At 64.2% G+C, this 25,583-nt stretch overlaps 2 protein-coding genes across 3 annotated transcripts; one reads left to right on the forward strand and one right to left on the reverse strand.

Annotated features, from left to right (window-relative positions):
- Positions 1-1,938: 1,938 nt before the first annotated feature.
- On the reverse strand, positions 1,939-3,782 carry PRSS57 (serine protease 57). The gene is made up of 5 exons (XM_064174874.1): positions 3,713-3,782; positions 3,285-3,438; positions 2,938-3,082; positions 2,209-2,469; positions 1,939-2,115 (listed from the first exon to the last, which is right to left on the reverse strand). The coding sequence occupies exons 1-5, from the start codon at positions 3,780-3,782 to the stop codon at positions 1,939-1,941; spliced, it is 807 nt and encodes a 268-aa protein (XP_064030944.1).
- A 1,641-nt stretch (positions 3,783-5,423) lies between these two features.
- On the forward strand, positions 5,424-24,112 carry PALM (paralemmin). Of its 2 annotated transcripts, XM_064174789.1 has the most exons (9): positions 5,424-5,570; positions 15,022-15,070; positions 16,179-16,259; positions 16,352-16,482; positions 17,699-17,822; positions 17,961-17,982; positions 18,275-18,337; positions 19,315-19,446; positions 20,894-24,112. In XM_064174789.1, exons 1-9 carry the CDS (start codon positions 5,566-5,568, stop codon positions 21,478-21,480), a joined length of 1,194 nt encoding a protein of 397 aa, XP_064030859.1. In that variant the 5' UTR covers positions 5,424-5,565; the 3' UTR covers positions 21,481-24,112. The 2 variants fall into 2 exon arrangements, with proteins under 2 accessions (XP_064030859.1, XP_064030860.1); XM_064174790.1 differs by lacking the exon at positions 19,315-19,446 and having other exon boundaries at positions 5,428-5,570.
- Positions 24,113-25,583: the final 1,471 nt, after the last annotated feature.

Here is a 25,583-nt window from a genome sequence, read left to right on the forward strand (position 1 = left end):
TCAGCTCCCGCCGATGAGCAGGAGATTTCGGCTTCCAAAACTCAGCCGGGAGTCAGGCGCCTCCTTCCCGCCGGAGTTTGGGTGGTCTGGGACAAGCTGGGACAGGCGCCGGCTCTCCAGGCATCCCAGCAGCGTGGGGGAGCCCTGGGGCTGGCAACCCTGCCCTGTCATCCTGGGGGGCTCTGCTCTACTCTGCTGCTGCTGCTGATGCTGCCAGCCCACGGGAATTTGGGGCTTCTTTGGCAGACGGCAGCCAGGCCAGCCCGAGGGGGGGTTCTCTGCTGGGTGTCCCCACAGACACTGATACCCACGGGGCTGTCCTGCTGAGGCCATGCAGAGCCCCGGAGCAGGGAGATGGGGGGGGTCGTGAGGCAGTGTTGTCACAGGAAAGGGAAGCCAAAGCCTCTGGGCTCCCCGCCTGTGGGGACCACAGGGACTGTGGAGGAGGAGGTGTCTTCTGGGGGGCTTCTTGCCACGCTGGCCTAGCCCTGGCGTTCGTCCTCCCCAGCAGAGCCCCGGAGGGCACAGGATGACCCCCGCTGGATGCTGCGGTCGCTTGCAGCCTCCTGTGGGACCCCCCTAGGTGCGGAGGGCGGCTGCTGTGTGCCAGCAATTTGCAGATAAAACAAACAGCCAGGGCCAGGGAACGCCTGGGGCTGTCCCCAGAGACCGCTGCGACGCCAGGCAAAGCCTCATGCCATGCTCCCGTCCCAGCTGAGACCTGGCAGCGGCTCCACACACATCCCCCTGGTCCTTGTGCCCACTGCCATCCAGGTCCTCCAGCGGCAAGTACCCATCTGTGTGCCAGGGAGGTAGGTGAGGCTCTTGATGGGATCCCAATGGGCTCTGCTAGCACATCCCAGCAGCTGGGAGCTCATCTGCCCCCGGGAGCTGTCTGTGGTTCCCCCGTTTGGGGGGTCCCATAGCACTGTGGGGAGGGTGTGGTGTGGGTTCGACGGAACAAGACGAGACGGGGTGGGACCGGACAGGATGGGATGAGACAGGGTGGGATAGGGTGCCCCACCCTGGTGGGAAGGCAGCTCTGGCACTGCTGGAGATGATGGGGAATGGCAGCACCTGGATGCAGATCCTGGCTCCTCTGGGGCAGTGCCTGATCCTGAGTGGGGGTTGGCATTTCTCTCCTCCTTCCAGCACTCCTTGCTCCATCCATCCCAGCCCAGGACAAGCTGGGGAGCTGGCTGGGAACTGGAGCATGAAGCTGTGCAGTGAGACAGTCAGAGAAGGGGTTTTGGTGTGGCAGGGAGGGGCAGGAGAGAAGGAGGCTGGGAAAGCTCTTTGAGATGGGCTGCCCGGGCAGCCCCAGCTAGCCACTTCCCGGGGCTAATATGAGACTGAAGGAGGCTAAAACCCCAGCACTGGCTCCAGGGCCTTCCAGGACAGATAGGGCTCAGTTTTGGTCTCACTCTTGTGTTCCTGGAGCAGTATTAGGGTGAGTCGCAGCTGGTGGGGTTGAGGGTTCCTGGAGCTGGAAGCTGTGGCCCCTATGCAAGGGAGGAGCAGGGTGAATAGAGGGGAGGTGGCTGGACAGAGGTCTAGGACCGAGGTTTTATTGAGGAAGGCAAATGCTGCTGCTGCTGCTGCAGGAGGCTGCACGAGGTGCTGGAGGGACACATCCCCCCTTGCTAGTGGGCAGAATTGGTCTCCTGAGTCAAGGAGCATCATTCCCTGGAGCTGGAAGGACCTGGGAGTAACAGAATCAGAACCGCAGAATGTCAGGGGCTGGAAGGGGCCTCAAAAGTTCACCGAGTCCAACCCCCCTGCCAGAGCAGGATCACCTAGACCAGATCACACAGGAACGCGTCTGGCTCTCTTCTCCCTGCCTGGGAGCTGCCAGACAGCTAAGATGCCTCAGCCCTTCTCCCCACAGCCCATCTGCCCCCAGCTTTCCCTCCACCCCTCCGGCACTGTCAGCCCCAGCTAGGGCTTCGGCCGCCCCTTCCGATGGCGCCGTCGCACGGTGCGCTGCACCCAGCTGATGTAGTTGGAGATCTTGGTGTAGGTGTCAGGGTACCGGCGGTCCCCACACCTCTTCCCAGAGAAGGAGACGATGCCATAAACCTTTTTCTTGAAGATCAGAGGTCCTCCAGAGTCACCCTGCAAAGTAAGGTGTAGGTGAGAAGGAGACCAAGGTGGGGAGGGTCCCCTGGAGGGGCTGGCCGGGGAGCAGGGCGCCGAGCGGGCACTCACGGCGCAGACGCCCTGCAGCGTGGCGTTGGCGCTGGCCCCGCACAGCATGTTGGCAGAGACACGGCCCCTCCACAGCGTCCGGCAGAGGCTCCTCTTGATGATGGTGGTGGGGGTCTCCATCAGCGCCGTGGGACGGTCGCCGTAGCTGGAGGTGTCCCCCCAGCCCATCACGTAGCAGACGGTGCCAGGCTTCAGGTCGACGCGTGGGGAGGGCAGGCGGATCCGCTTCACGTACTCGTTGAGTGTGGCAGACCTGTTCAGCTGCGGGCAGAGGGGAGCTGGGGGCGCGAGTAGCTTCGCTGCTGAGGCAGAGCCCCTCAGCTGCTCTTGCCTGGGGTCCTAACACCCCCAACCCCACCCCACACATCCTGTTGATGCTGCTTCCCGCCCCTGTCTCCCCCTCCTCCCCCCGGCCCTGAACTTCCCTCTTCAGAGGCTGCTCCCCACCTGCCAACCCCTTTGCAATGGTCCCAGTCTGCTTTAGAGCCTTAGCTGCCCGGGAGCGCAGGGAGCTGCCGTGGTCACGGTCCGTGTGTCCTCGGCTGCCTCCATCACACCCCATGGTGATGCTGCTTCTCCGGAGAAGCACTGACATCTAGTGTCTGCTCGGGCGCCTCCCTCCTGGGGAGACAGCCCTTCTGCCTCCCGCACCCCACGGCGTGCGGGCCACCCCATCTCCCTGCCGGTGGCTGCCCGTGACCTCCTGGGTGGGTAGTGCGTGGGGCTCACCCGGAGCAGGCGGATGTCGTTGTCAGCTGAGTTGGGGTTGTAGCGAGGGTGGGGGATGGACTCCACGATGCTGAAGACCTGCTGGGACTCCTCGGGCTCCTCCAGCCTGTGGGCACCCAGCACCACGCGCACCACAGGGTTGCGTCTGCAGCAGAAGGGCCCTGAGTGGGTGCTGCTGTGGTTTGGGGGTTATGGGGAGGGGGAGAAGGGGACTGGAGAGGTGAGGAGTGTGGTAGAGGGGCTGGACCAGGGCTGTGTAACCCCCGGGATGCAGGTGTCTGTCTGAAGGGGGTCCTGCCATGTTCGGGGTGGGGGTGGGGTGTGCCCAGCGTGGGAGTGTGGCTCACCTGGGAATGAAGCAGTGGGCTGCAGTCATCACCCACTTGGGCCACACCAGGAAGCCCCCACAGACATGCTGCCCCTCCATCTGGATGGAGGCAATGAAGGGCCAGGAGTGGGGTGCTGCCACCTTGCCCCCGATGATCTGGCTCCCCTGGGTACCTGGTGGGTGGGTGGAGGTGGTCACTGGCTGCTGGGCAGCCCAGGTTTTGCCCTCCCCCGTGGCTGTCCTGCTCCTGTTGCTGTGTCCTCAGCACCCCAGCACTACCAGTGAGTGACACTGAGTGGCCCAGCAACAGCTCTGGCTGAGGTGAGCCAAGAGCGGCAGGGCAAAGCCCCCTCCCTGCACCACAGTGCTCCAGCCCAGAGCCTCCATCTCCCTCCCTGGCTGTGGGAACCAGCCCTGCAACCCACTCAGCCCCAGTTCTCCCCTTACCTGCTGGGATCAATGTCGGGAGCAGAATGGAGCCTGCCAGGCTGAAGATGAAGACCCCTGCCATGACCATGTTGGTGCAGGGCAGCCCACTCCCACCTTCTCTGGGGTCAGCTGGGGTGGGAGTGCTTAAATAACTTGGGGGGGCTGAGCCTCTGCCTGGGTGCCAGCAGGCATCTCCCTCCTGCTTCCGCCTCTCCTGCCTTGTGCAACTGCTGTGGGTGGGGGGCATGGCTTGGGCTGTGTCAGGGGCAGAGCTGCATTGCAGCTCCTCCTGGGGTGGCTGTTTGCTGGGGGGGGGGAGTGGAGTGGACTGGGAAGGGAAGAGGGAACACAGAGCAGCTTCCCAACCTGCTCCTGGCTCCTCTTGGGCCTGGAGCTCATCAGGATGAAGCCACTCTCCTCTTGGCAGAGAAGTGGGAGAAGCAGAGCCCCAGGACACCTCACAGGACACATCCTGGGATGTGGCAGTGTCTCCAGAGCTGGCTGTGAGTAGCTCATAGAAAGTTGAGGTTGGAAGAGACTTTTGAGCTCATCCAGTCCAGCCTCTCATCCAGAGCTCACGATCCCACCAGTGCTTCTGAGCCACTGCCACTGAACCACATCCCTCAGCACCACATCAATGCAGCTCCTAAACCCCTCCAGGGATGGGGACTTCACCACCTCCTTGGGCAGCCTGTACCAGTGCCTGAGAACCCTTGCTGGGAAGAAATTTTACCTAATATCTGAGCTGAGCCTCCCCTGGCACAACTTGAGGCTGTTTCTTTTTTTGTCTTGTCACTTGTTGCCTGTGAGCAGAGACCAACCCCAGCCTGACTCCAACCTCTCTATTCAAGGAGTTGTAGAGGGCAATGAGGTCTCCCCTCAGCCTCCTTTTCTGAAGACTGAACCACCTCAGCTCCCTCAGCTGTTCCTCACAAGACTCATGTTCACCTGCTTGGTTGCCCTTGGGGTGCAAAAGGAGGGCTGCAGGTGGACTGGGTGGGGATGTGCCAGGGTAGGGCAACAGGGGCCCCACTGCTGGGGTGACCCTCCCTGAGTGCCCCAGGGCTGAGCAGCAGGGATCTCCCCTCTGCTGGGGTGACCCTCCCTGAGTGCCCCAGGGCTGAGCAGCAGGGATCTCCCCTCTGCTGGGGTGACCCTCCCTGAGTGCCCCAGGGCTGAGCAGCAGGGATCTCTCCCATGCAGGCAGCAGGCAGATTTCCCAACGGTGCGTGGTCAGAAGCTGGCTCAAGGCTTCCTGTGTCAGTTTGCCAACGTTTGCCCAACTCAACCGTTGCGTTGGGAAACGGAGGAGCAGAGAGGGGACGCACACACGGAGCTTGGACAAACCACCCTCCCCCTTTCTCCTTCATCCTCTCTCCATCACCCCTCACACTCTCACAGGGCTGCAGCCGGGGAGGGCACAGAGACCCTGGCATAGCGGGAGCCATGAGCAGGGTGTTAGAGCCAGGGGTTGGGGACCTCCCTTGGGTGGCAGGAGTGGGGTGCAAGAAGCCGGCAAAGCCGCTGCACTCTTTCCCCCCGCAATCTCCAGCCTGCCCTGCTCCGGGCACGGCGCAGCCGGGACCCGTTGTGGCTGAGGAGCGGGGGGGGGGAAGCGGCGGGAGCCGCGCCCCGAGGCCGGGTGATGGGCGGCGGCAGTAACGGGCCGCGCCCGGCAGACGGAGCTGTGCGGGAGGCGGCAGCACCGGCGCGGCCCCGCCAGCCCTGCGCATCCCGCAGCCCCGCCGGGGATGCCGCCGCCCGCCGGGCCCTGAGCGCCGGGACGCCGGCGGACGCCGGCCCCGCTCCGCCGTGCCTCGCCCGGCCCGACCCCACCGGAGCTGCCGCCACCGGCCCAGCCCGCTCGGAAAATGGAGTGAGTACCGGAGCCGGCCGCGCTGGGACCCCCGCACCGGGCCGCGGCTTCCCCCCCCCCCACCTCTCCCCGAGCTGCCGGCTCAAGCACCGCAGTACCGGGGCGGGGGAAGGGGCTTCAGGTGTAAGGGTTCGCGACCCCAAAACTGGAGCTGTGGGAACCCCACACATAGAGCTCATGGAGCCCACACCGTGCGCTTGGATCCCTCCCCAGCGCCGGGGACGCCAAACCCGGGGGGTTCGCATCCCCCTGATCCTGGGGGGCTCAGGACCCCGATAGAAGGGGTCTGCCGCCCCCGCGCCCCCCCAAATGCTGGGGCTCCGGACGCCGGTATCGGGGGCTTAAATCTCTGCAACGCCGTTTGTCGGGACTCTGACCCGGGGCCTCGCGTCCCCCCGATGCACAGGTGCTGCCCCCTCCCCGCTCCCTGCCCCCGTGCCCGCCCCCGCTCTGGGTCCGAGGTGCGGGCTCTGGGGTGCAGCGGCGGAGGCCCCGGAATGGGGAGTGGGGGCTGCGGGGGGCGAGTCTCGGCTGCTGGCAGCGGTGCGGGAAGCGGGGGGTGGGCAGGGCGTTTATTTCTGTGTTTTGAACCTGTTGTTGCTGCAGCGGGTGGCTGGGAGAGGAGAGTGGGTGGCTGGGAGCCGAGGACCCCTCCCTGCGAGCGCGCTCCCAGACCCACCCGCTCCTTCCCCCCACCCCCCCGCAGGGACCCACTATTATCGGGGGAGATCCTCCCGCTGGATCTTCCCGCTGGATCCCACCGGAGCGATGCTCTCCGGTCCTGGCCTCATCCTTTGTGTGCAGTGGTGGGGCCCTGCCTTGGTCGGTCAGTGCCTGCTGGTGGACTTGGAACCCAGAGTGGGGAAGAGGGAGCAGGTGGAGGCTGGTAGCTGGGGACCATCCTGCCCACGGGCTGGTTTTGCCCCAGTGCTGTTGCTGGGAGGGCACAGGGCTGGTTGGCAGCTCAGCGTGCTGGGTACCAGCGGCAGCAGCCGGCTGGGCTGGCTCTGCCTCTCCCAGGCCCTTCCTTCCCTCCCGTGGCTCTGGTCCCCAGCACAGCAAACAAGGCTCTCCGCAGCACCTCCTGGTTTGGCACTGAGGGATACCTGGGGCCATCTCTTCAGACATCCTCCACTTCTTGTGGCCACATTGCCTGGCACCAAGTCAGTGGCCGCTGGCTAGCAAGGTGCCAGGTGCCCAACAGGTCCTGCTCACCACTGTCCACCTCCCACCTGGAGATCCCCATGGAGCTGCAGGGTGCTGGCGGGGGACGGGTGGGATTTCCTGGGGTCAGGATGTGGCACTGGTGGGGGCCCTGGCTGAGGTTCAGAGGCTGGGGCAGAGAGGCTGGGGAAGTGGAGCAGCTTCCCTTGCTGCTGAGGGAGCTGGAGGCTCTGTGGGGCAAGGTGGGGCTGTGGCTGTGGGCAGCCCCTCGGTTTGTTGGTCTCTTTGGAAACGAACCTCTTTGGAGGGGGAAGCAAAGTGTGAGCTGACAAAAGGCAGTGAGGGGAAGGGCTGAGCTGACTGGCACAGCGTGCCCTGGGCGGAGGGATGAGGAGCCAGCAGGGACCAGACACAGAGTGTCCTGGAGTGAGGGCTGGGGTTGAAGTGGGTGATGGTGCTGGGCAGGTTGGTGGCTCCTGCTTCTGGCCTCCAAGTGCTGCTTTTCGCTCTGCTCTGCTCCTCTGGTCTCCGGATGGACCCTCCTGGAGAGGGCTGAGGAGTCCGCGGAGTGGCGTCAGGGCTTTCCCCGGCCAGCTCCGTGTGCCGAACCTGCCGCTGGCTTTTCCTTTTGAGCGGAACCCCGCAGGTGCCCCGGGGCAGGGGCTCGCCCCGCTGAGCTGCGAGGGCAGCGTCTCTCCCGCAGCTCCGTCTGCGGGCACAGGGTGCAGCCGGAAAGCAAAGCAGGGCAGCGTGGGCAGCGCCGGTGCAGCCCCTGCAGTTGCTCAGCCGGTTGTGGCTCCTCGGGAGGAGGATCCTGAGCTTTCATGGTGGAATAAAGGTGAAAAAAAGTTGTTGGCGGCTAAAATACCCAAAAGTGCTGCCCTGGATGGGTCCACATTTACCAGGAGGCCTGCAGCACCACATCCCTGCCCACAGTCTCGCCAGGTCAGTCCTGATCCCTCAAACCCAGAGCCTGCTCACAGAGACAGAGGTTTAGGAGAGTCCTGGGGGCGCAGGAGGTGCTCCCCTGATGTTGCCCTGTCTCTGCAGCAGAGAAGGGGTGCTGGGAGCATGCTGCTGGCCTTGCTGGCTCCTACTTCGCCTTGGCACTGCCAGTGGCTGGGTGAGGGTCCTGGCTGTGCCCAGGGATGTTTGTCTGAACAGTTCCAGTTCTTGTAAAGGCTGCACTGGTCCCATTGGGGCTGCTTGTCTGTGCTCTGCTGCTGCCATTGATGCTCCCAAGCAGGTGGAGAATGAACACATCTGTGTCTGCCTGCTCTGTCTCAGAAGGTTGCTGCTGTCTCCTCTGGGTCTGAGGACTCTGGAGTGAGGGCTCTCATGGTCCTGCCCTCTCAGCCCTGATCCAAAGCCCACAGGTTGCATGTGGAGGAAGGTGGAAGATTTCTCTCTGAGGTGTAACCTGAGGAGGCCCCTTTGAGACATCCTGACACCTAATTGATGCTCTCTAGGCTGGACCCTTGCTGCCTCCTGGCTGGCTGCTGGGACTGGAGCAGGTCAGGTCCATGCCAAGGATCTGGCACCTGGCACCATTGCCCTTCCCAGCCCTTCAGAGGAAGCCACAAAGCTCCAGCAGTAACGGCTGCACAGCACCACCTCAGTCCTGCTTGGGGTCAGTGGATTTTGAGGTTTAGAGTTCAGCCACCACCAAGGGATGGGACCTTTCAGCCAGGCTCGTGTGGCTGGGCAGGAACTGGAGCAGGCTTCCTGGGAAGGTGCTGGTGTTGATGTTTCCACTTCCTGGCAGGAAACATCTCCTTTCTCCACGCGGGACCAGTCGGTGGTTCACGCGGTCTGTGCCATGCCAGGGCTCAGCTGGGCTGTGGCTTGGGCCCATTTCCAGCAGTGGAGGTGTTAGCAGTGAGGAGGGGCCAGGAGGGAGGCTGGGGAGGCGACGTGCGCCGGGGCAGGGTTGGGGGGAGGTGCGGAGCTCGGGCTGCAGGCAGAGGCGTGCACAGGAGCCCTGTTCCCCCAGGTTCTCCTTAATCCATCCGGAGGTGAGCAAGCTCCAGACAGGAGCCACTCTTGGGGGCAAGGATGAGCCCTAGAGTAGCCCGGGAGGAGCGAGTGGAGCCAGGGCAGAGCCTGCCCCAGCCAGATGTTTCCTGCTGGAGCAGGGCTGGATGTGGGCTGAGCTCAGCCTTTGTCTCAGCACCAGAGACCCAGCTCCCCACAGCTGCCTGGGGCTCACAGGGGGTGCCCATGCCAGGAGCCTGCTCAGGAGCCACACTCTTGCTGGCTATTTCAGTCCTTGCGTGGTGTTGGTGTGGGGGAGCTGTGCTGCCTCATGTGAACAGGTGATGTGGCCAGGGCCCTCCCAAGGCTGAGGGGAGCTGAGCACTGCGTCCCAGGCCAGTGCTGAGGCTGCCTGTCCCAGCCAGTTGGTGCTCCCAGACGTGGGGACTGACCAGCTCTGCCCTCATTCATAAATCGTGAGGGAGTTTCCTGGTGGAGCCTTGCTCCTCTGCCTGGAAGGGAGCTGGAAACCCGAGTGTTTGGAGGGCACTTGGGCCATTGTTTGAAAGATCTGTAATTTTCCAATCAAACTCCCTCCCCAAGCCTCTGTTCATCAAATATTCATGGGATCCATTTTCTCCTGGCACTCCCAGCCCACGTCTCAGCCCGAAGAATCAATCAGGCAGCTCCACTTGCTCTAATGCATCCTGCATTTTTGGGAGCCTGGGGCTGCCATCTCCCTCCTTCTGCCTCCCCCTATCTCCCCTCTGCCCCTGTCTCCTCCCAGGGCAGCAGTGCTGGATAGGGCTGTGCTGGCAGCAGGAGCAGGAGAAGGCAAAGCTCACGCAGAGGGAAGGAGCTGGGTCAATGTAGCTGGCTGTGGGGCTAGGAGCCAACACCATGGGGCAGGGCAGGGGCAGCCCCCATGTCACCAGGACCCAAGCAGGTGGGTAGGACCCTATGCCCAGCCGCCCTGGCACTCAGCAGTGTGGCTTTTGGCCATTCTCCCCCGAGCTGGCCACGCACTTACTGCCTCTGAGGTCGATGAGTGCCAGCCCAAGAGCTGCCATAGAGCCCTCCCCTCCGTGCGGGCTGCCAGCGAGGGCGTTCGATCACAGCCCTGCTGCTAATGGCTTCGTGATGGAGGCTTTGCCGACCCCCCCCCAGCAGCATCACTCCAGGCCTGGCCAAGGGGCTCAGCTCTTGGCATGGGGACAGTGGCATCAATCAGCGCTGGGCCCTCAGTCGCTGCCAGTGCTGTTGGTTCCGTGGGCTCACGGCCAGCCGGGGCCAGTGTGGGGGTCTGGATGGTGCCGATCCCGTGCAGGGCTCTTTCCCTTCGCCTTCCCCTTTGCCTTGGAGCTGAGCGGGTGGAAAGGGAGAGGAGGGCAGGGAGAGGAGGAGCAGCTTGAAAAGGCTCTTCGCACATTTGGATGAGCTAATGGGGGAAAAAAAAACCCAGGGGAAGGCAAATAAACATTATTGTTTGGTGTCAGGCGGGGAGGAGACAAAAGGTCACGGGCTCCCCTTGTGACGGTAGGAAACGGCAGCATCAGCAGGGCTGGAAAGAGCTGGAGAGCCACGGGAGAGCACGGCGACGTGCACGGGGTGCCTGTGAGCTCACACGTGTGCGTGGGTCTGCCCGTGGGTCCAGGGACTGGACCTCAGCAGGTGGGAGTTCCCGGAGTGCCACCCCCACCCCAGTGCCACCTGCCTCCCTGGTCCCGTCGAACCTCGGCTCTAGTGCCACGGCCTGTGGCTCTCTCCCACCAGGCGGTGCATGAGGAAGCAGCTCCAGGAGATGCCCTGGGACCCGCAGGGATGGGACACACCGGTGGACACGGGGTGGAAAAGCATGAGCCGGTGAAACGGGTGGAATGAGGGGAGGGCAAGGGCTCCCTGGGGGCTGCGTCCTGGACTCGTGGTTCCCGAGGGGTTTGGTGGCCGGGGATGCGGTGGCCCTGGGCTTGGTGGTCCTGAACACCCTCCCTGACACCCAGGATGGATCCTGAGCTGGCACTGAAGTGATTGCACATCCCCGGGAAGGCTTCAGTGAGGCTGTGGCCTCCGCCTCGCGGTGCTACCGGGGGGATGGAACACGGAGAGCTGCCGCAGGGAGGGTGAGCAAAGCCCCCAGCCCCGGGGGCAGGGAGAGGGCCCCTTGGTCTCTCCGCCCGCGCTGCGCATCTCCCCCTCTCCCCGGCGGCTCCCCGTTGCCTCGGCGCCGTTACCATGGAGCCGTTGCCAGGGAACCGCCTCCCGGCTCGGCGGAGCCATCGGTCACCGGGGCCCCATCGGCACCGGCCTGGCCCGGGGCTGTCGTCCCCGCTGTGAAGAGGAGGAGAATAGGGTGGGGGGTGGGTCTGGGACAGCCCGAGGCACACCCTCCCCCCCAGCCCCAGAACCAGCCCCGGGTGTTGCTTTCCTGCACCCCCAGCAGCCCTCAGGGCGCAGCACGAGTAGGAGCTGTCAGGGGGGACATGGGACCCCTGGATTCTTCCTGTCACCTTGGCACCCCATGCCACTGGGCAGGGATATGGGGGCACCAGAGTTATCCCTGCTCAGCCCCACTCTCGCCATGGTGAGTCCCCACGGGGAGGTGGATTGGGGCCCTAGAGCCAGGCTAAGGTGGGCATGTGGGGGCCGGGAGGGTGCAGCAAGGGGCATCCAGCCTGTTTTGTGTCTCTCCCTGGGCCAGGAGGATTCCTGGCTTTGGACCCGGGAATGCAGAGCCTGAACCAAATAATGGAAAATAAAGAGGATGGAGGAGGGAGGAGGAGCAGAACAGAACGTTTTGGGAATGCTGTAAAAGTTTGGATCCATGGGACGGGGCAAGATCCAGGAGGGAAACAGGCTCCAGTCCAAAGCCCTCAGAGCCTGTGGTGCTGGGCCTGGGGGGGGACCTGCTGCCCCAGAGCAGGAGGGACCCTCATGGCAAAGGGCAGCGCTGGCACTGTGAGTCTGGTGCCAGATTGGCCCCGTGGCTGCTTGGGCAGCCCTGGCTGGGACAGGGCACAGGGCGAGGGGTGGGGAGCAGCCAGTTCCTCCCTTCAACTTTGGCACACTGTCCCCGCAGAGCTGGCCCCGCCGCCAGCCCCAGGGGGACGCTCGCTGCTTTGGGAGGGAAAGGAAGGTTACAGCCCTTGGGCTGGAGCCCAGGGCCGGGCTGGGATGTGGACACTGCTCCCTGTACCTGCTCTCTGCTCCCTCTGTCCTCACAGCCCCCACCCCTGTGCTGGTTTGTCCCCTGGGGGCCAGCCGGGTCCCTTCGCTGTCCTTGTGTCGCCTCCGTCTCCAAGCCGTGTGACTGCTGTGGGTCTGTCTGTCCGGAGAAAGGAGGTTCCCCCATGTCTGGGGTGGGGGGGAAGTGAGACCCCAGTACTAGGCTAGGGAAGGGTAGATCCCACTCGCAGCAGTGGCTGGTGGGCAGAGGAGATTTCCCTCAGGAAATCCATGCCCCCTGCCCCTCTACCCCGCGGGGGAAGAGCTCCCACAGCTCGCACAGGCTGCAGCCGGTGCCTTACCCCTTCCCCCCTCTCCGTGTTGGCCCTGCGCTGGGTGCTGCCGCAGTGACGGCAAAGGGACCCCCTGGGCACTTCGGCTTTGTCGTTAGTCAACAATCTGGGGGTCGTAATTCTTTAACTCTCCTCCGACGTCGATGCTGGCAGCGTGGGGCTGGCAGCGGCGCCTGCGCCGCCAGGAGCAGCCACAGCGTCACGGCAAAGAGCACAGAAAGAAGCCCTGCAGAGCTCTCAGCACCTCCCCGGCTGGTTTGCCTGCCCTGGATTCCACGCGGGGAGCAGGGTGAGGGAAGGACGAGCAGCTCTGAGCAGCTTTGGGTTAATCAGGGAGGTTCGCCGGGAGGTGAAGCGAGGAGGAGGTGGGTGGAGGGCTGGGGGGGAGTCCTTTCACCCTGGCAGGGCTACAAAGCTGGGCTCTTGCACCCGCCTGTGCTCGCCCCTCTGGTGGAGGAGCTGTGTGAGGGCACACGAGTGTGTGAGAGCACATGTGCCCAGCTCGGGGGGTGCCATATGTGGGGCACAGCAGCTGATGCCCACCTCCTGTGTAAAGCCTTCCTTGGAAAAAGCCCTTAATGGGAGCGTGGAGCTCTCCCGCCCCCACCCCCCACCTGGGGCCATCTGCAGTGTCCAGCCTGTGGCCCCAGGGGGGGAGGAGGGATGGGGACAAAGCCCTGGAGTAGGGTTGGTGACCTCCTGCCTGCGTGCCTGAGGCCTGCAGGTGCTGGGTGGCACCTTGGAGTCTGTGTGGTCTTCCAAAATGGGCCCCCACAAGGCGGGCTGGGGCTGCTGGGCATGGGGCTGCCCTCTCCTGGCTCCCGCTGTGGGTGGTGCTGGGTGATGCCAGGCATGGCTTTGACCCGTGTTGGTTGGTCCATGGCCCCCAAGCTGCTAGGGGCCCGCGAGTGCCGCTGCAGTGAGCCTGGGGTGGAACCACACTTCTGCCACTTGTTCCACGCTAATGGCTTCTCCTGCTGTGCTGGGGACGCTGTGCTGCTGCCCCTCCCTGTCGTTCTCGTCGTCATCCCCGTCCCGTCCGTCCCCCCCCCCTCCCCGAGCCCCCGTGGGCTGGGACCTGTGGTGGCTCACCGGGAAGTGACTGTCTGCAGCTCGGTCTAATTGTGCTTTCAAAGCCCTCGGGCCTGGCTGGGTGTGTGGGGATGGAGCTGGGGAGAGGCAGGTGCGAGGGTGTCCCAGTGCCCCCCCCCCCCGCTCACATCAGCCGCTCCAGCTCCGTGTGTGCAGCTGCAGCAGGAGCTCCTGGGAGCTGTGGCAGTGGATGTGCACTTAACCACCAGTGTAGGGGAAGTCCAAGAGCTCTCCTGTTCACCACCTCAGCCCTGGCACCCAGCAGCAGCAGGAAGAGTCATGGGCACTACCCAGAGCTGGTCCCCACTCAACTAAGGGGGTGCAGACACTCCCTCTCCCCTGCCCCCACCCCAGGTTTCCTCCTTCCACACAGCAGCACAAATCACAGACTCATAGATTGGAAAAGCCCCCTAAGGTCATGCAGTCCAACCACCAACCTCCCACAGCCATGCCCATCAGACCATGACTCCAAGTCCTATGCCCACAGGTTTCTTGACCACCTCCAGGGGTGGTGTCTCTGCTCCTCCCTCCCCCCCCTCCCCGGACCTACAGGAGAGCAATGAGGTCTCTCCTCAGCCTCCTCTTCTGCAGATTAAGCAGCCCCAATTCCCCTCAGCCATTCCTCACAAGACCTCTTCTCCAGACCCTTCACCAGCTCTGTTGCCTTTCTCTGGACCTGCTTCAGCGTCTCAATGTCTCCCCTGGAGCGAGATGGCTCAGCCGCAGGGACCAGAGCCTGGAGCAGCATCTGCACGCCGGTGTCTGCTCCCGGGTGGCTGCCACGCAGCTGCCCCCTCACTGGCTCTGCTCACCCCTGCTCTAGGAAGAGGTGGCACAGATCCATCGCTGGCGCTACCTCAGGGCGTCCCACCCCAATTACTGGCAAAGGCAAGAGCCTCGTTAGCAGCACCTGGCAGGCAGCCAGCGGCTCCCCGCGGCACCGCAGCATCCCCAGCCACCGCCGGGCCCCGGGCAGCTGCCCACAGCCCCGCTCCTAGCTCCTGAGCCTGCACCTGCTGCTCCATGCCCACATCCCACGGGGCTACGGTACCAGTCGGGCTGGCCTAAGGCGCCCTCATCCTGGCAATGTGGGCATGTGTCTGTGGGGGACTGGGGCACCCTGGGGGCAGGCTGTCTTGGGGCCAGCGAGATGGCTGCTGGTGGCAGCATCTCTGGCACAGCCATGGCTGTTCCTGTTGCTCAGGCAGGTGCTGGGGCCAGGAGCACAGAGTCCAGCAGAGGCAGAGCCTGTTGCAATGCGTGTGTGTGTCTGTGCCTGTCCGTGTGTCTGTGCATGTGTGTCAGTGCATGCCTGTGCCCGTGTGCACAGCCCGGGAAGGTCACTGTCCAGGAAGGGTGTCAGCAGCCAAGAAAAGGGCTTGGAATGGAAAGTGTGAGCCGGGTTGAACCGTGGGACTGGCCAGGACCGTCCTGTGCCAGCCCCTCTGTGGTCACTGTTTCCATCTGTGTCATGGCCACAGCAGGTCTGGCCGTGCTGGAGCAACTCCAGAGGCCTGTCCCAGGGGCGCCTGAAGGAGCTGTATGAGTGGGGGGTGCTTGGCTTTGGTGGGAGCAAGGCGAGGGGAAGAGAGCAGCCAGCGGAAGGGAAGAGCTCAGCCTTTGTCTGTGTGCTGTGTCCTGCTCGCTGCTGGCACAATGTCCCCATTCACCCCTGCTCCTCACTGCTCCTCTCTGCTGCCTTGCAGGGTCGTGGAGGCCAGCACCCTTCAGCAGGAGAGGCTGCAGGCCATTGCGGTGAGTTCCTGCACGGTGAAGACCTTGAGCAGCTCATGGCAAGGAGGAGAGTGCCAGCCCTGGGGCTTCAGCTGGGGTGGCAAGCTGGGACAGGGGCACCCAGCCCTGGGCAGGGGAGCTGCAGCAGCCAAAGAAGGACCAGCAGGAGCCCAGGCCAGGACATCCTGCCCCACTGTGCCTCTGCCTGGGGATGTGCCACAACTGGGGTGCAGGATCCAGCAGAGCTTGGCTCTGTATGGCTGAAACAGGGACAGAGCAAGCAACGGGCACCGAGAGGTTTAATTAATGAAGCGATGCCTTGATGAGCCCCGAGTGAGAGGGAAATGAAATGAGTGATGATTCCCCCTCCTCCTTTCCCAGGGAAGGGCTCAGGATGGTGCACGATCCAGCCTGGCCCGCTATGGGCACTAGTAATTACACCAATTAGCGAGCAGTCGGGGGGCCATGCTGGGCAGCCCCTCCCAGGCACGGAGCAGGGCACTGGGGTGGTTTTAAACCCTGTCGATGCCCTGTAGCAGCTGCCCCAGCCCAGCCTGACGCCCGTCGATCTCTGCCACACAAAGGGTAGATTGTTCTTGGCCAAAGGAGACAGAGAATGGGTGAGGCTCCCCGGGCTGGGACTGACTCTGCTGAAAGGGTCTGAAATGGTCTGGACTGGTCCCAGGATGTGCAGCGCGGGGGGGGGCAGGGAGAACCAGCCGGGCTGGTTCCCCTTGCGCTGGCAGCTCAGGCAGTAGGGCCGGGGGAGGGGGGAGGTGATGTTCTCAGATGGTGAACAGAGTCCAGGCTATGCCGTGACTGCTCTGCACCTTCTGTGCCTCAGTTTCCTCCAGGGAGGGCAGAAATGTGACGCAGGGCTGGGGAGCTCCCAGTGGGCTGTCCCCAGGGCCGCTCTGGTAGCCACGGGCATGGGCTTGTGCCTCCGCATCGGACCTGCCGGGAGTCCCCTGCTCCCTGTAACCCTCTCCTCATGCCAGCCTCGGCTCTGCTGAGGTTCTCTCCCCACAATGACCCCCTCCCCACACTGACCCTCGCTCTGCCGCGCTCCCCTCTCCGTGCTGCCCCCCTCCCCAAGCCGACCCCAGCTCCGCTGCTCTCCTCCCTCCAGGAGAAGCGGAAACGTCAGACGGAGATCGAGAACAAGCGGCGGCAGCTGGAGGATGACAGGCGGCAGCTGCAGCACCTCAAGGTGAGGAACCTCCAGGACCCCTGGGCTGCCAGTGCACTGCAGACCCCCCAGCTGTGGGGCTGACAGGACCTTGACCACCCTCTGCTCCCCAGTCCAAGGCTCTGCGGGAGAGATGGCTGCTGGAGGGAGCCCCAGCCTCAGGCTCCGAGGAGGACGAAGCCATGAAGAAGCAGATGCAGGAGGATGAGGTGAAGACCAAGGAGCTGGAGGAAACCATCCAGAGGTAACAGGGGGTCGTGTAGGGTCAGGGGGTGTTTGGGTCCGAGTCTAGAGACTATGGGCTGGGACATTCAGGGGCACTGCTCAGTGTCCATCACCCCTGACTGCAGGGGCAGGGAGGACAAGGGGCTGGCTCCACGTGGGTGTCAGAATGGTAGGGGTTGGAAGGGACCTCTGGAGATCATCGACTCCATCCCTCTGCCCATCCCCATTACGGTGGCTCAGCCCCTAGGGAAGGGGCAGGCTGGGAGGTTTTGGGGGGAGAAGCCTCAGCCCCTGCCCAGCCCCCTCGTGTGTGGGCTGCCAAAGGCAGGGCTGGGAGCCCCGGCTCGGGGGTGTCCCAGCAGCCCCGCAGGAATGCAATCAGTCACGGCTCGGCCGTTAATTACCGAGCATCGGTGCATGGAGGGGTCAGGCACGAAGGGGCCTTTGTGCGGGTCTAATGGCGCGGTGCATTCCTCCGCCAGAGCCTCGCAGGGGGACGGGAGATAAGGGGGGAGGGAGGGGGGGGGGGCTCCGCCGGCGGTGCTGCCGCGGCGCTGACGGAGGAGCTGTGATTTACACGGACAGGAATCCCTGGAGACCCTTTCCAGACCTCCACCGCGTCCCTATGGGGCCCTTGCTGCTGGCACAGCTCGGCTGGGCTCAGAGGCAGGGAATGGGAGGTTGTCCTGGTGGGAAGCTCAAAGAGGCTTCGAGGGAGCAGAATGGTGACAGGACTCTGCTGCTGTGGGCCAGGGCACTGGCTTGGTGCAGGGCTGGCTTGTCACTGCAGAGGGACAGTGAAAGCTAAGGGGGGGTCACCCCAGGGGGTCAGAGCCCTGCCCGATGCACACAGGGGTTTTTACTTCCATCCCCCCTGATCCAAGCCCATGACCTGAGTGGCCACTCAGGTTGCTCAGCGTCTGCAGAGCTGCATCCATCACCCAGAGCAGTGCTCACCCACAGAGACAGCCTCTGGTGTGCAGCTGATGGGCACCTGGGGAAGGGCGAGGGCAGCACCTGCTGGTGAAGCCCCTATTTGGTTGCAGCAAACTCAGGCTTTTCCCCTGCAGAGACAGCAGCAGCCGTGCCAGAGCCCAGCCTGTCTGTCCATGCACCTGGAGATGATTTGTGCCACCTCTTGCCCCTGTGCCATACCAGTGGCCCACGTTCATAGTCTGCTGTGGCTGCCTGCACCACAGCTCGCTGTGGGCTCTCAGTCCTGACTCTCTCCACAGGTTGGAGAAGGAGCTGGAGACACTGGAGAATGGCAGCTCAGCAGCTTCCACCAAGGAGAACCTGGCAGAAGTGGCAGCACCAGCCAAGGAGGAGAAGGCAGAGCCCATCCCCAACACACAAAAGGTGGGCATGGTCCTGTGTCAGTGGGACCAGGGCAGTGTCACTTGCTGTGGTGGGGATGGGTCTGTGGGCAGTGGGTACGTGGGCAGTGGGTGCATGGCACCCCCCAGCATCTCCTAACCTCTCTTTTCTGTTTTGCAGAGTCCCCTGGGCACAGTCAAGGGTAGGTGATCCCCACCCTGGTTGCAGTTCCCATTGCCACAGGGCAGAGCACACTGCCCCTTCCTGCTACCCTGGCATTGGGGTTGGATAGCTGGGGACACCTGGGGGGCCCTGTCCCTGTGTCTCTATCCCTGTCCCCTTTGGGCAGCAGTGCCCTGTGGTGGGGGAGCCCATCCCAGGTGCCAGTCATTCGGGGGGACACATGCTGTCCTTGTTGGGGCCCATCCTGTGGGCACACAGGCAACCAGGTGATGATTTTGACTCAGGCAGTTGCCTCTCCTCTCAATTCCCAGCTGAGAAGAAGGTTTCCAGCAGCCCCATGAAGGCGGTGGAAGGCACTGACATGATGAAGGCAGGTAGGTGTCCACCTCTCCAGGAGCTGTGCTCCTTCCCGGGCACTTCCCTCGCTCGCTGCCCACCCCACAGCCCTGCCACTGCCACTGCCACCGCTCGATGCCTTTCCAAGCCCGAGGCAGAGCACATCTCTTGCCTGCAGTCACAGGGTTTGGGTTTTGCTTCCACCCCGTGGCCGGGTTGTGGTTCGGGGCCTCTCCTGGTCACCTGTTCCACGTCTCTGCTCTGGTCTCATCCTGCGCCTCCTGCTCTCTCTGCGGCTCCCTGGAGCATGGGAAGGGAGCGCAGCGTCGGCTGCTGGCATGGCTGACCCCGCGCCAGCGCTCATGGCCCCGTGGCTGGCTGCCGCTGGGGAGCTTGCAGGGGCTGAGATGCCCATGCTAGGGGGGCTGTGGCCAGCTCTGCTGCTGGGGGGTTTGCTCTGGTTTGGGGGGGACAGCTCAGAACGGGCTGCAGCACAAGCGTTGGGCAGAGCCTTTCTTGGGGTCCTTGGAACAAAGCACTGCTGGACCGAGGTGATCCTGGTGCTGGCAGGGACTGGTCAGGAGCCAAAGGAGATGACAAGGATTGCCTGTGCCCTGGGCTGCCCAGCACCAGCACCCTCACCAGGGCTTGCCACCTCCTGCAAGCATGAACCTGGCTCCCAGGCCAGGCCCCCCACAGCTGGCACTGCTGATCGATTGGACAGATGGACATGGTGCCTCCAGAGCCTGGTGAACCCCAGCTGGGTGGCCGCCGAAGCCACGGAGGTAAGATGATGCCGGCAGTGCCAGGACAGCAGTGGCCCCGTCAGTGCCTGCAGGAGAGCTGCGCCCGGGATGCCGCACCCGCCGCTGCCATTCGCCACTCCTCGCTGCCGCCTGCTTCTTGGCTAACACCGCTGGGCACCGCACCGCTGCCGCCACGCTGCCGGCCGCTGAGCAGGGGCTGGGGAGGGCCGGGGGCCGCTGTAACGCCTGCTGTCCTCTTTGTGTCCCAGCCATGTACTCGGTGGAGATCACGGTGGAGAAGGACAGAGTGACTGGGGAGACCAAGGTCCTGTCCAGCACCACCATGCTCCCCCAGAACCACTGTCTGCAGGGGGTCAAAGTGTACGAGGATGAGCTGAAAGGTACGGTACGGCCCAGCCCGCACCGCTCGCAGGCTTCAGCAGGAGCAAAGGGCAGGGGACAAGGGAGAAGCCACCTGAGAGCCCCGGAGGGCACCGGGGCTAGGAAGGGCTGGGACAGTCCCGGCCAGCCTCGCCAGCTCTGGGCGGGAGATGCCTCAGGGCAGCAATTCTCCAGCACCAACCCTGCACCCCAGCCCGCCCGGCGTGGGACCTGCCCCGGCAGCGCGGTGTGGATGGTCCTGCTGGGCCAGCCTTGGTTTATACATCATGACCCTGCACTGCTGGAGAGCAGAGAAGAGGATTTGCCACTCCCAAGGCTCAGGAGCCTGTCCCACAGGTGGGGAACGCAACACTGGCAGCAGATCAGGCTGGCAGAGAGGAGCGTGGCCACCGTGCACAGAGGAGGCACAGCAACAGGGACCAGTCCCGGCCTATGGGTCCTGCTTTTGGCAACCTCAAGGAACCTGCTTCAAAGAGCCTGGTGACAGCTGAGGGATGGCAGGGACCAGCCACGGAACTGAAGACTTGTTACTGGGGACTGTGGTGCCCAAGTGGACCAACCATGCTGCACCAACACCTTGTGCCTCTTCAACCTTCCCACAGCCACGACAGTCTCCATCTGGCTCAGCCCTACACTGCTCTGCGACCTCCAACTCCAAGGAGGGGCCAAGGAGCTGCCTTGGCACCGATCCTCCTGGAGAAGCTGTGCATTGGATGTGGGCAAGCTGGCGCTCAGGGGCCGGTCGCTGCCCATCACTCGTGGCCCGGCGGTCGTGGCTGTGGCGCTGAGCACCACAGGATGCCCCTGGTCAAGCGGAAAATGCGATGAGCCAGGAGCTGTTCTCGCCGCGACGCAGGGCAGCTGCCTCCGGTGCCGCGGGCGGCTGCGCGCAGCACAGCGGCGGTGGAAGAGCCTCCTCTGCTCCCGGCCGCGGGGCAGGGTTCCGCAGGCAGCAGGACAGCAGGACGCGGTGGGATGTGTCGGGATGCGGTGGGACACAGTGGGGCAGCACCTGCTGAGCCCTGGCTGGGGTCTTGTGGCAGTGAGATCTGCCACGGAGCATCGTGGCAGAGCCGGGCACCAGCCGTGGCCAGCTTGGCAGGCTGCTGGTGACCTGGCAGAGGGCTCCAGCTCCTGCTGGGCTTTGGAGGAGCCGAGGGCCGGGAACGACTCCTCGCATTGTGCTTTTGTTTCAGCCTGCCCGTCTGCTGCTGGGCAGGGCCGGGCAATGCTGGAGGCGTTTGGTAGCAGCTCTGGCTGAGGAGGGGGACCAGGTGCTGCCGAGAGGTCCTGGCCTCGATGCCAGGGCCTTTGGGGAGGAGAAGGTGCCAATCCACAGCCTCATAGAGCCAGGTCCAAGTGGGTCATGCCAGCAGGAACAATTCCAGATCAATTTATGTCCCTTGGTTTGAGTCCCCCTCACCCTCCTTCCTCTTGTCCCCACAGTGGTGCACGCAGTGAGCGCCGAGGATGGGGCACTACAGAACGGTGCCCACCCCCTCAGCTCCTCCGAAGTCGATGAGCTCCTGCATAAGGCAGATGAGGCCACCCTGAGCGAAGCTGCTGGGCGTGAGGCCTCAGCCAAGGCCGGTGGGGAGGCTGGCAGTGCCCCGGGCAGCCAGAAGCCAACGCCACGACGGGAGATCACGGGGCTGCAGGCCAAGCCACGGGAAAGCACCACGGTGCTGCCAACGGGCGAGGGGGTAGAACCGAGCCGAGAGCAGCCTGTCACCATGATCTTCATGGGCTACCAGAACGTGGAGGACGAGAACGAGACCAAGAAGGTGCTGGGGCTGGAGGGCACCATTAAGGCCGAGCTGGTGGTGATCGAGGACGCCGAGAGCAAGCCGGAGCCGGCGCGCAAGGACCACGCACCGCCCAACGGCACCGCGCTGGAGCCAGCAGCTGCCCAGCCGGTGGGGGAGGAGGGCCCGGGCGGGCAGAAGCAGGGCGCCAACGCCACAGATGCCAAGGAGGCGGAGCAGGAGACGGACGTGAAGAAGCAGCGCTGCAAGTGCTGCACGGTGATGTGAGCCCCGCCGGCCCCCCACCACCGCTGGAGCAGGATGCCCCCGCCGAGCCCCCTCCGCCCCGGCCCCCGCTAGCCAGGCCCGCTGCCCCGGCACGCCGGGCCCCCTCTCCCGCCACACACGGACCCTCCTTCTGCAGAACCGGGGAGATCCAACCAGGCGCAGCAGGCAGCATCGAACCACGGCACTGCTCACCCCATCTGCCCGCGCTGCATCCCCACCAGCGCTGCCCGTGATATTTATTAGAGACCCCCTGGCCCCGCGCCGCGCCCACCCCTCACCCTGCGCTGGAGCCCTCCTGCCACCAACGCTGGAGTCTGTCCCTCCTCTCACCGGCAACTTCCCACCCACTGTCAGAGGACAGAGCCGGCTGGGCTGGGGGATCGGAGGACACCGATGCATCCGTAGATGACTCCCGGGAAGCCGGTGGCCAGTGAGACCTCTGCTTGGTCCAGCCCACGGTGGGCACAGAGTCAGCCCCATGCCAGTCCCTGTCTCCAGACCTCCAGCATCCACTTCTCCCGCGGGGAAAGGCCCTGGGCTGTTTCACTTCGGCTGCCCGTGAGCGTCCCTGCTCCATCCCACATCCTTGTCCCTCCACTCCCGGACTCCCCAAGCCACGAGTCCCTCTGCGATGGAGCATGTCCAGGCGAGGGAGGGGCATTGAGGGCAGTGTCCCCTCCACGATGCTCAGCTGGGTCAGGAACTCACAGGGGGCCGTGGGGTCAGCTCCAGTTTGTCCCCAGGGCTGTGGGTGATTATACTCTTCTGCCCTGGACTCAGCTCCCCGTGCAGGAGCTCCTTGCCCTGGCACTCGCAGTGACACCAATGCCGCAGGCTCCTGCGGGGCTACTCCTCCATCTCGGCTGCCAGGGCTGTACCAGGCGAGGGGGATGAGCAGAGCTGTGAGCAGTGCCAGGGTCCTCCTAGGGTGACGTGGGTGGTGATGGCAGCGAGGGAAGGGGAGCTGGAGGAGCTCAGCCTCCCGGGGACTGGGATGGGGAGGGAGCTCCAGTACCTCCTCATGGCAGCGGGAGGGTGACCCAGCACCGTGTGCCCTCCCCATTCTCCTGCCCGGCCACAGCAGCTCTGCAGAGCAGCCTCCCGGGGCCCTGGGCTGCAGCTCCAGATTCCCCAGTCCGGGAGCTGCTGGGGATCCCACAGAGAGCATCCTCAGGATGCCCTGTCTGTGCCAGGACTGTGAGCAGCCCTCCTTGCCCCCCCTCATGCCCCAGCCCTTCAGGGGGGATTTCACCACCAGCACCAGCGTTTCTTCCCCACTGAGACTCTCTGGGGAGGGCAGGGGGGGCACCCATGGGTGCTGAGCCCTGTCCAAACCCTGCATACTTCTACCACAGGAGCTGCCACATCTCATGGGCACTGGGTATATGGCTTCTGCTGAGTCCACTCCCTGGGTCCAGCAAGCCAAGGGCTGCCCCAGGGGAGGTCCCATCTCCTGCCAGTCCTGCCCAAACACTTGGGGACTCAGAGTCCTGTGTGCAAGGGTTGCTTCTGCTGCCCAGTGCCCCACGTCTGCTGCCTCTGAGGATGGGGTTGGCAGTGCCCGATGCCTGCACCCTGGGGGCATGGGAACTATGAGCGGGGAGCAGCCAGGCAGGAGCGCAGCCCAGCTGCCAGTACAGAGATCCTCATCTGAGTGTGACTGGGTCTCTGCTGCCAAGTGCATCTGGGTGAGTGCCCAGGCATCCCCCAAGCCCCCCAGCAAAGTGTGGGCAGAGCAACCCTTGCCCTGCCCTGCCCTGCCCTCTGGGATATGGGTGGCAGAACAGCCAGGGATTGATTTTAGCTCCCAACGTTTTCTTGCCCCCACCTCTCTTGTGTGAGCAGTGACCCCCACGAGTCATCCCAGTTGCCCCCCACTTACCACCCAGGTTGCAGTTTTATCCCAAGTGGCATCACTGCAGGGACTGGGGAGGGGCTGGTGCCAAGGCCGGGAGCTGTTGGAGGTTCACAGTGCTGCTGTGCCAGTCCTGCTGTGGAGACTCCAGCCCAGAGCCGCAGCTGGGCACTGAAAGCCTCTTTGAAGAGGCAAAGTTGGGGAAGGAGTGGGCCAGGGCTGGCACCCCCGAGGAAGGGGGAGCCTCTCCTAGGGGCATTGCTGGAGCCCCATTGCCAGGGCCTGGATGCTGTGCAGCTCTTGCCCCATAGATCCTGGGGGACTGGCCTAGGGCATGGTGTCTGGCCAGGCTGCACATCACCTCCCCCCCCCCGCCCCCACTGGGGACCAGCATCACCTGCCCCATGCCACCCTGCACCCTGCAATCCTCCCCGACCCCAAGCTGGGACCCCCCTCTCCCACCCTCAGCACCCATCCCCTGCCTGCGTTTTGGGTGGCTTCGGACCCAGCGCCAGCCCCCAGCCTCATCTGGCCTCCGCGGTGGCAGGGAGCAGGATCAGGCCCCGCGAGGCCAGGGTTGGCAGGGGCTGAGCACCGCCCCCGCCCCTCCCAGTGCACCCCAGCCCCATCCCTGCTGCCCTCTGCCTGGCCCCGCTGAAGTGCACTTCCCGCGCTCCTGAGCTTTCCACTTGTGCCGAAGCCGTTTGAAGTTTTCTCCCTCCCCAGCCCTCCCCTGATGTTTGTAAAACCGAGCAAATAAAACTGTGTGACCAACCAGCCTGGCACCTGCGGCCTCTGCGTGCCACCGCGGGGGGCATCCCAACGCCTGGCACCGGGGGGAGGGGCGGGAAGGGGATTGGATGCTGAGGACAGGGATGTTGGGGGTGGGAGTGAGAGAGACGATAGGAATGGGGATGAAAGGGGATGGAGATGGGGGTGAGGATGATGGAGATGATTAGATAATGGAGATGAAAGTGATGAAGATGAGGATAGGTATGTTGAGGATGGCAATGCTGGAGATTGGGATGGGGCTGGAGATGGGCATGAGGATGATGGAGAGGGGATAGGGATGGTGGAGATTAGGGTGAGGATGGTGGGGATGGGCCCTGCTGCTCCTGCACTGCCTGTGTGGTGCCTCCCTCCATCCCTGCTCACAGGCTCCCAGCTCTTTTGGGGGTGCAGGAGCCAGGCTTGGGCTCATTTGTGCTGTCATTGCCTCCCCACCAGCCCAGGCTCACCTGCTGCTGCCAGCACAGGGCACCCCACTCCTCCAGGCTGGGATCTGGCCTGGGCTAGTCTCTGCCTGCAGGATGAACCCCTTGGTACCCTGGTCCTGAGGATGTCAGGGCCTGGCTATGGTGAGGGCAACCAAGCAGTGGCAGGACCATGGCACTTCCACACTCCTGCTTGTCTGCAGCCCCAGAGGTGTCTGTCTCCAGACCAACAGTGACAGTAGACAAGGGAGATGTTCAGGTGCACCACTCTGTGACAGGTCCTCCATGCCACCCTAGAGCTGAGGGCACAGGTAAGGGCAGTGCAGTGGGATGCTGCCCTGGCACCACCATGGTGTCAGCCCTGGTGCTGGGATGATGGACAAACACCCACGCCAGAGGAGCAGGGAGGAAGAGGAGGGTGGGAAGCAGGATGCTGAGGGGAAAGGGATGCAGGCGTGGTGCTGATAGGTGTGCCCAGGTGAAAGAGACATGGCAGCCCCAGGAGGCAGCACTGGGGTCAGGGCACTCCCAGGTGCCATCACCACATGGCCATGGGGCTTTGCCTACCACTAGGCTGGTGCAGGTCTCTCGTCTGCCGGGCACTGTGATGCCACAGCTCAGTGCCAGAGCGGTGGGGCCCTGGCCGTGCCCGGTGCCAGCCCAGGGAGCCAAGCACACACCCTGCCGCGGGCGTGGTGTGTTCCTGGCTGCCCGACCATCGCCTGTGGACTTTGTCTCAGCCCCGCGGTAAAACAGGCTCTGCTCTCCCGCCCGGAAACACAGAGCTGCCAGGCAGCCGCAACGAAGCCACCGTGCCCAGGCCAGCCAGCGCCCGAGCTGGTAGCCCAGAGAGCCGGACCAGGCAGGGGGTAAGTGGGCACCTCATAGCTGGGCAGAGGTAGCCGAAATCTGGCACCGCCGCCCTGCTTGGGCCATTGCATCAGCAGCGGGGCAGGGAGGGGCTTTCCCGCAGGGCTGGGATGCGGTAGGATGCGGTGGGATGTGGAGCTGTGGTGCGGGGCAGAGATCTCCTG

This window comes from Pogoniulus pusillus, chromosome 41 (genome assembly GCF_015220805.1).
Source record: "Pogoniulus pusillus isolate bPogPus1 chromosome 41, bPogPus1.pri, whole genome shotgun sequence".
NCBI lineage: Eukaryota > Metazoa > Chordata > Aves > Piciformes > Lybiidae > Pogoniulus > Pogoniulus pusillus.

Bases quoted from the DNA above. Each gene is read 5' to 3' on its own strand.
- PRSS57 (XM_064174874.1), bottom strand. From the start codon at position 3,782: ATGGTCATGGCAGGGGTCTTCATCTTCAGCCTGGCAGGCTCCATTCTG. The intron at 3,439-3,712 runs GTAAGGGGAGAA...CCCACCCACCAG, and splicing joins CCCGACATTGATCCCAGCAG to GTACCCAGGGGAGCCAGATC. The intron at 2,116-2,208 runs GTGAGTGCCCGC...CTTACTTTGCAG, and splicing joins CGCTGCAGGGCGTCTGCGCC to GGTGACTCTGGAGGACCTCT.
- PALM (XM_064174789.1), top strand. The intron at 17,983-18,274 runs GTAGGTGATCCC...CTCAATTCCCAG, and splicing joins TCCCCTGGGCACAGTCAAGG to CTGAGAAGAAGGTTTCCAGC. The intron at 19,447-20,893 runs GTACGGTACGGC...TTGTCCCCACAG, and splicing joins GTACGAGGATGAGCTGAAAG to TGGTGCACGCAGTGAGCGCC.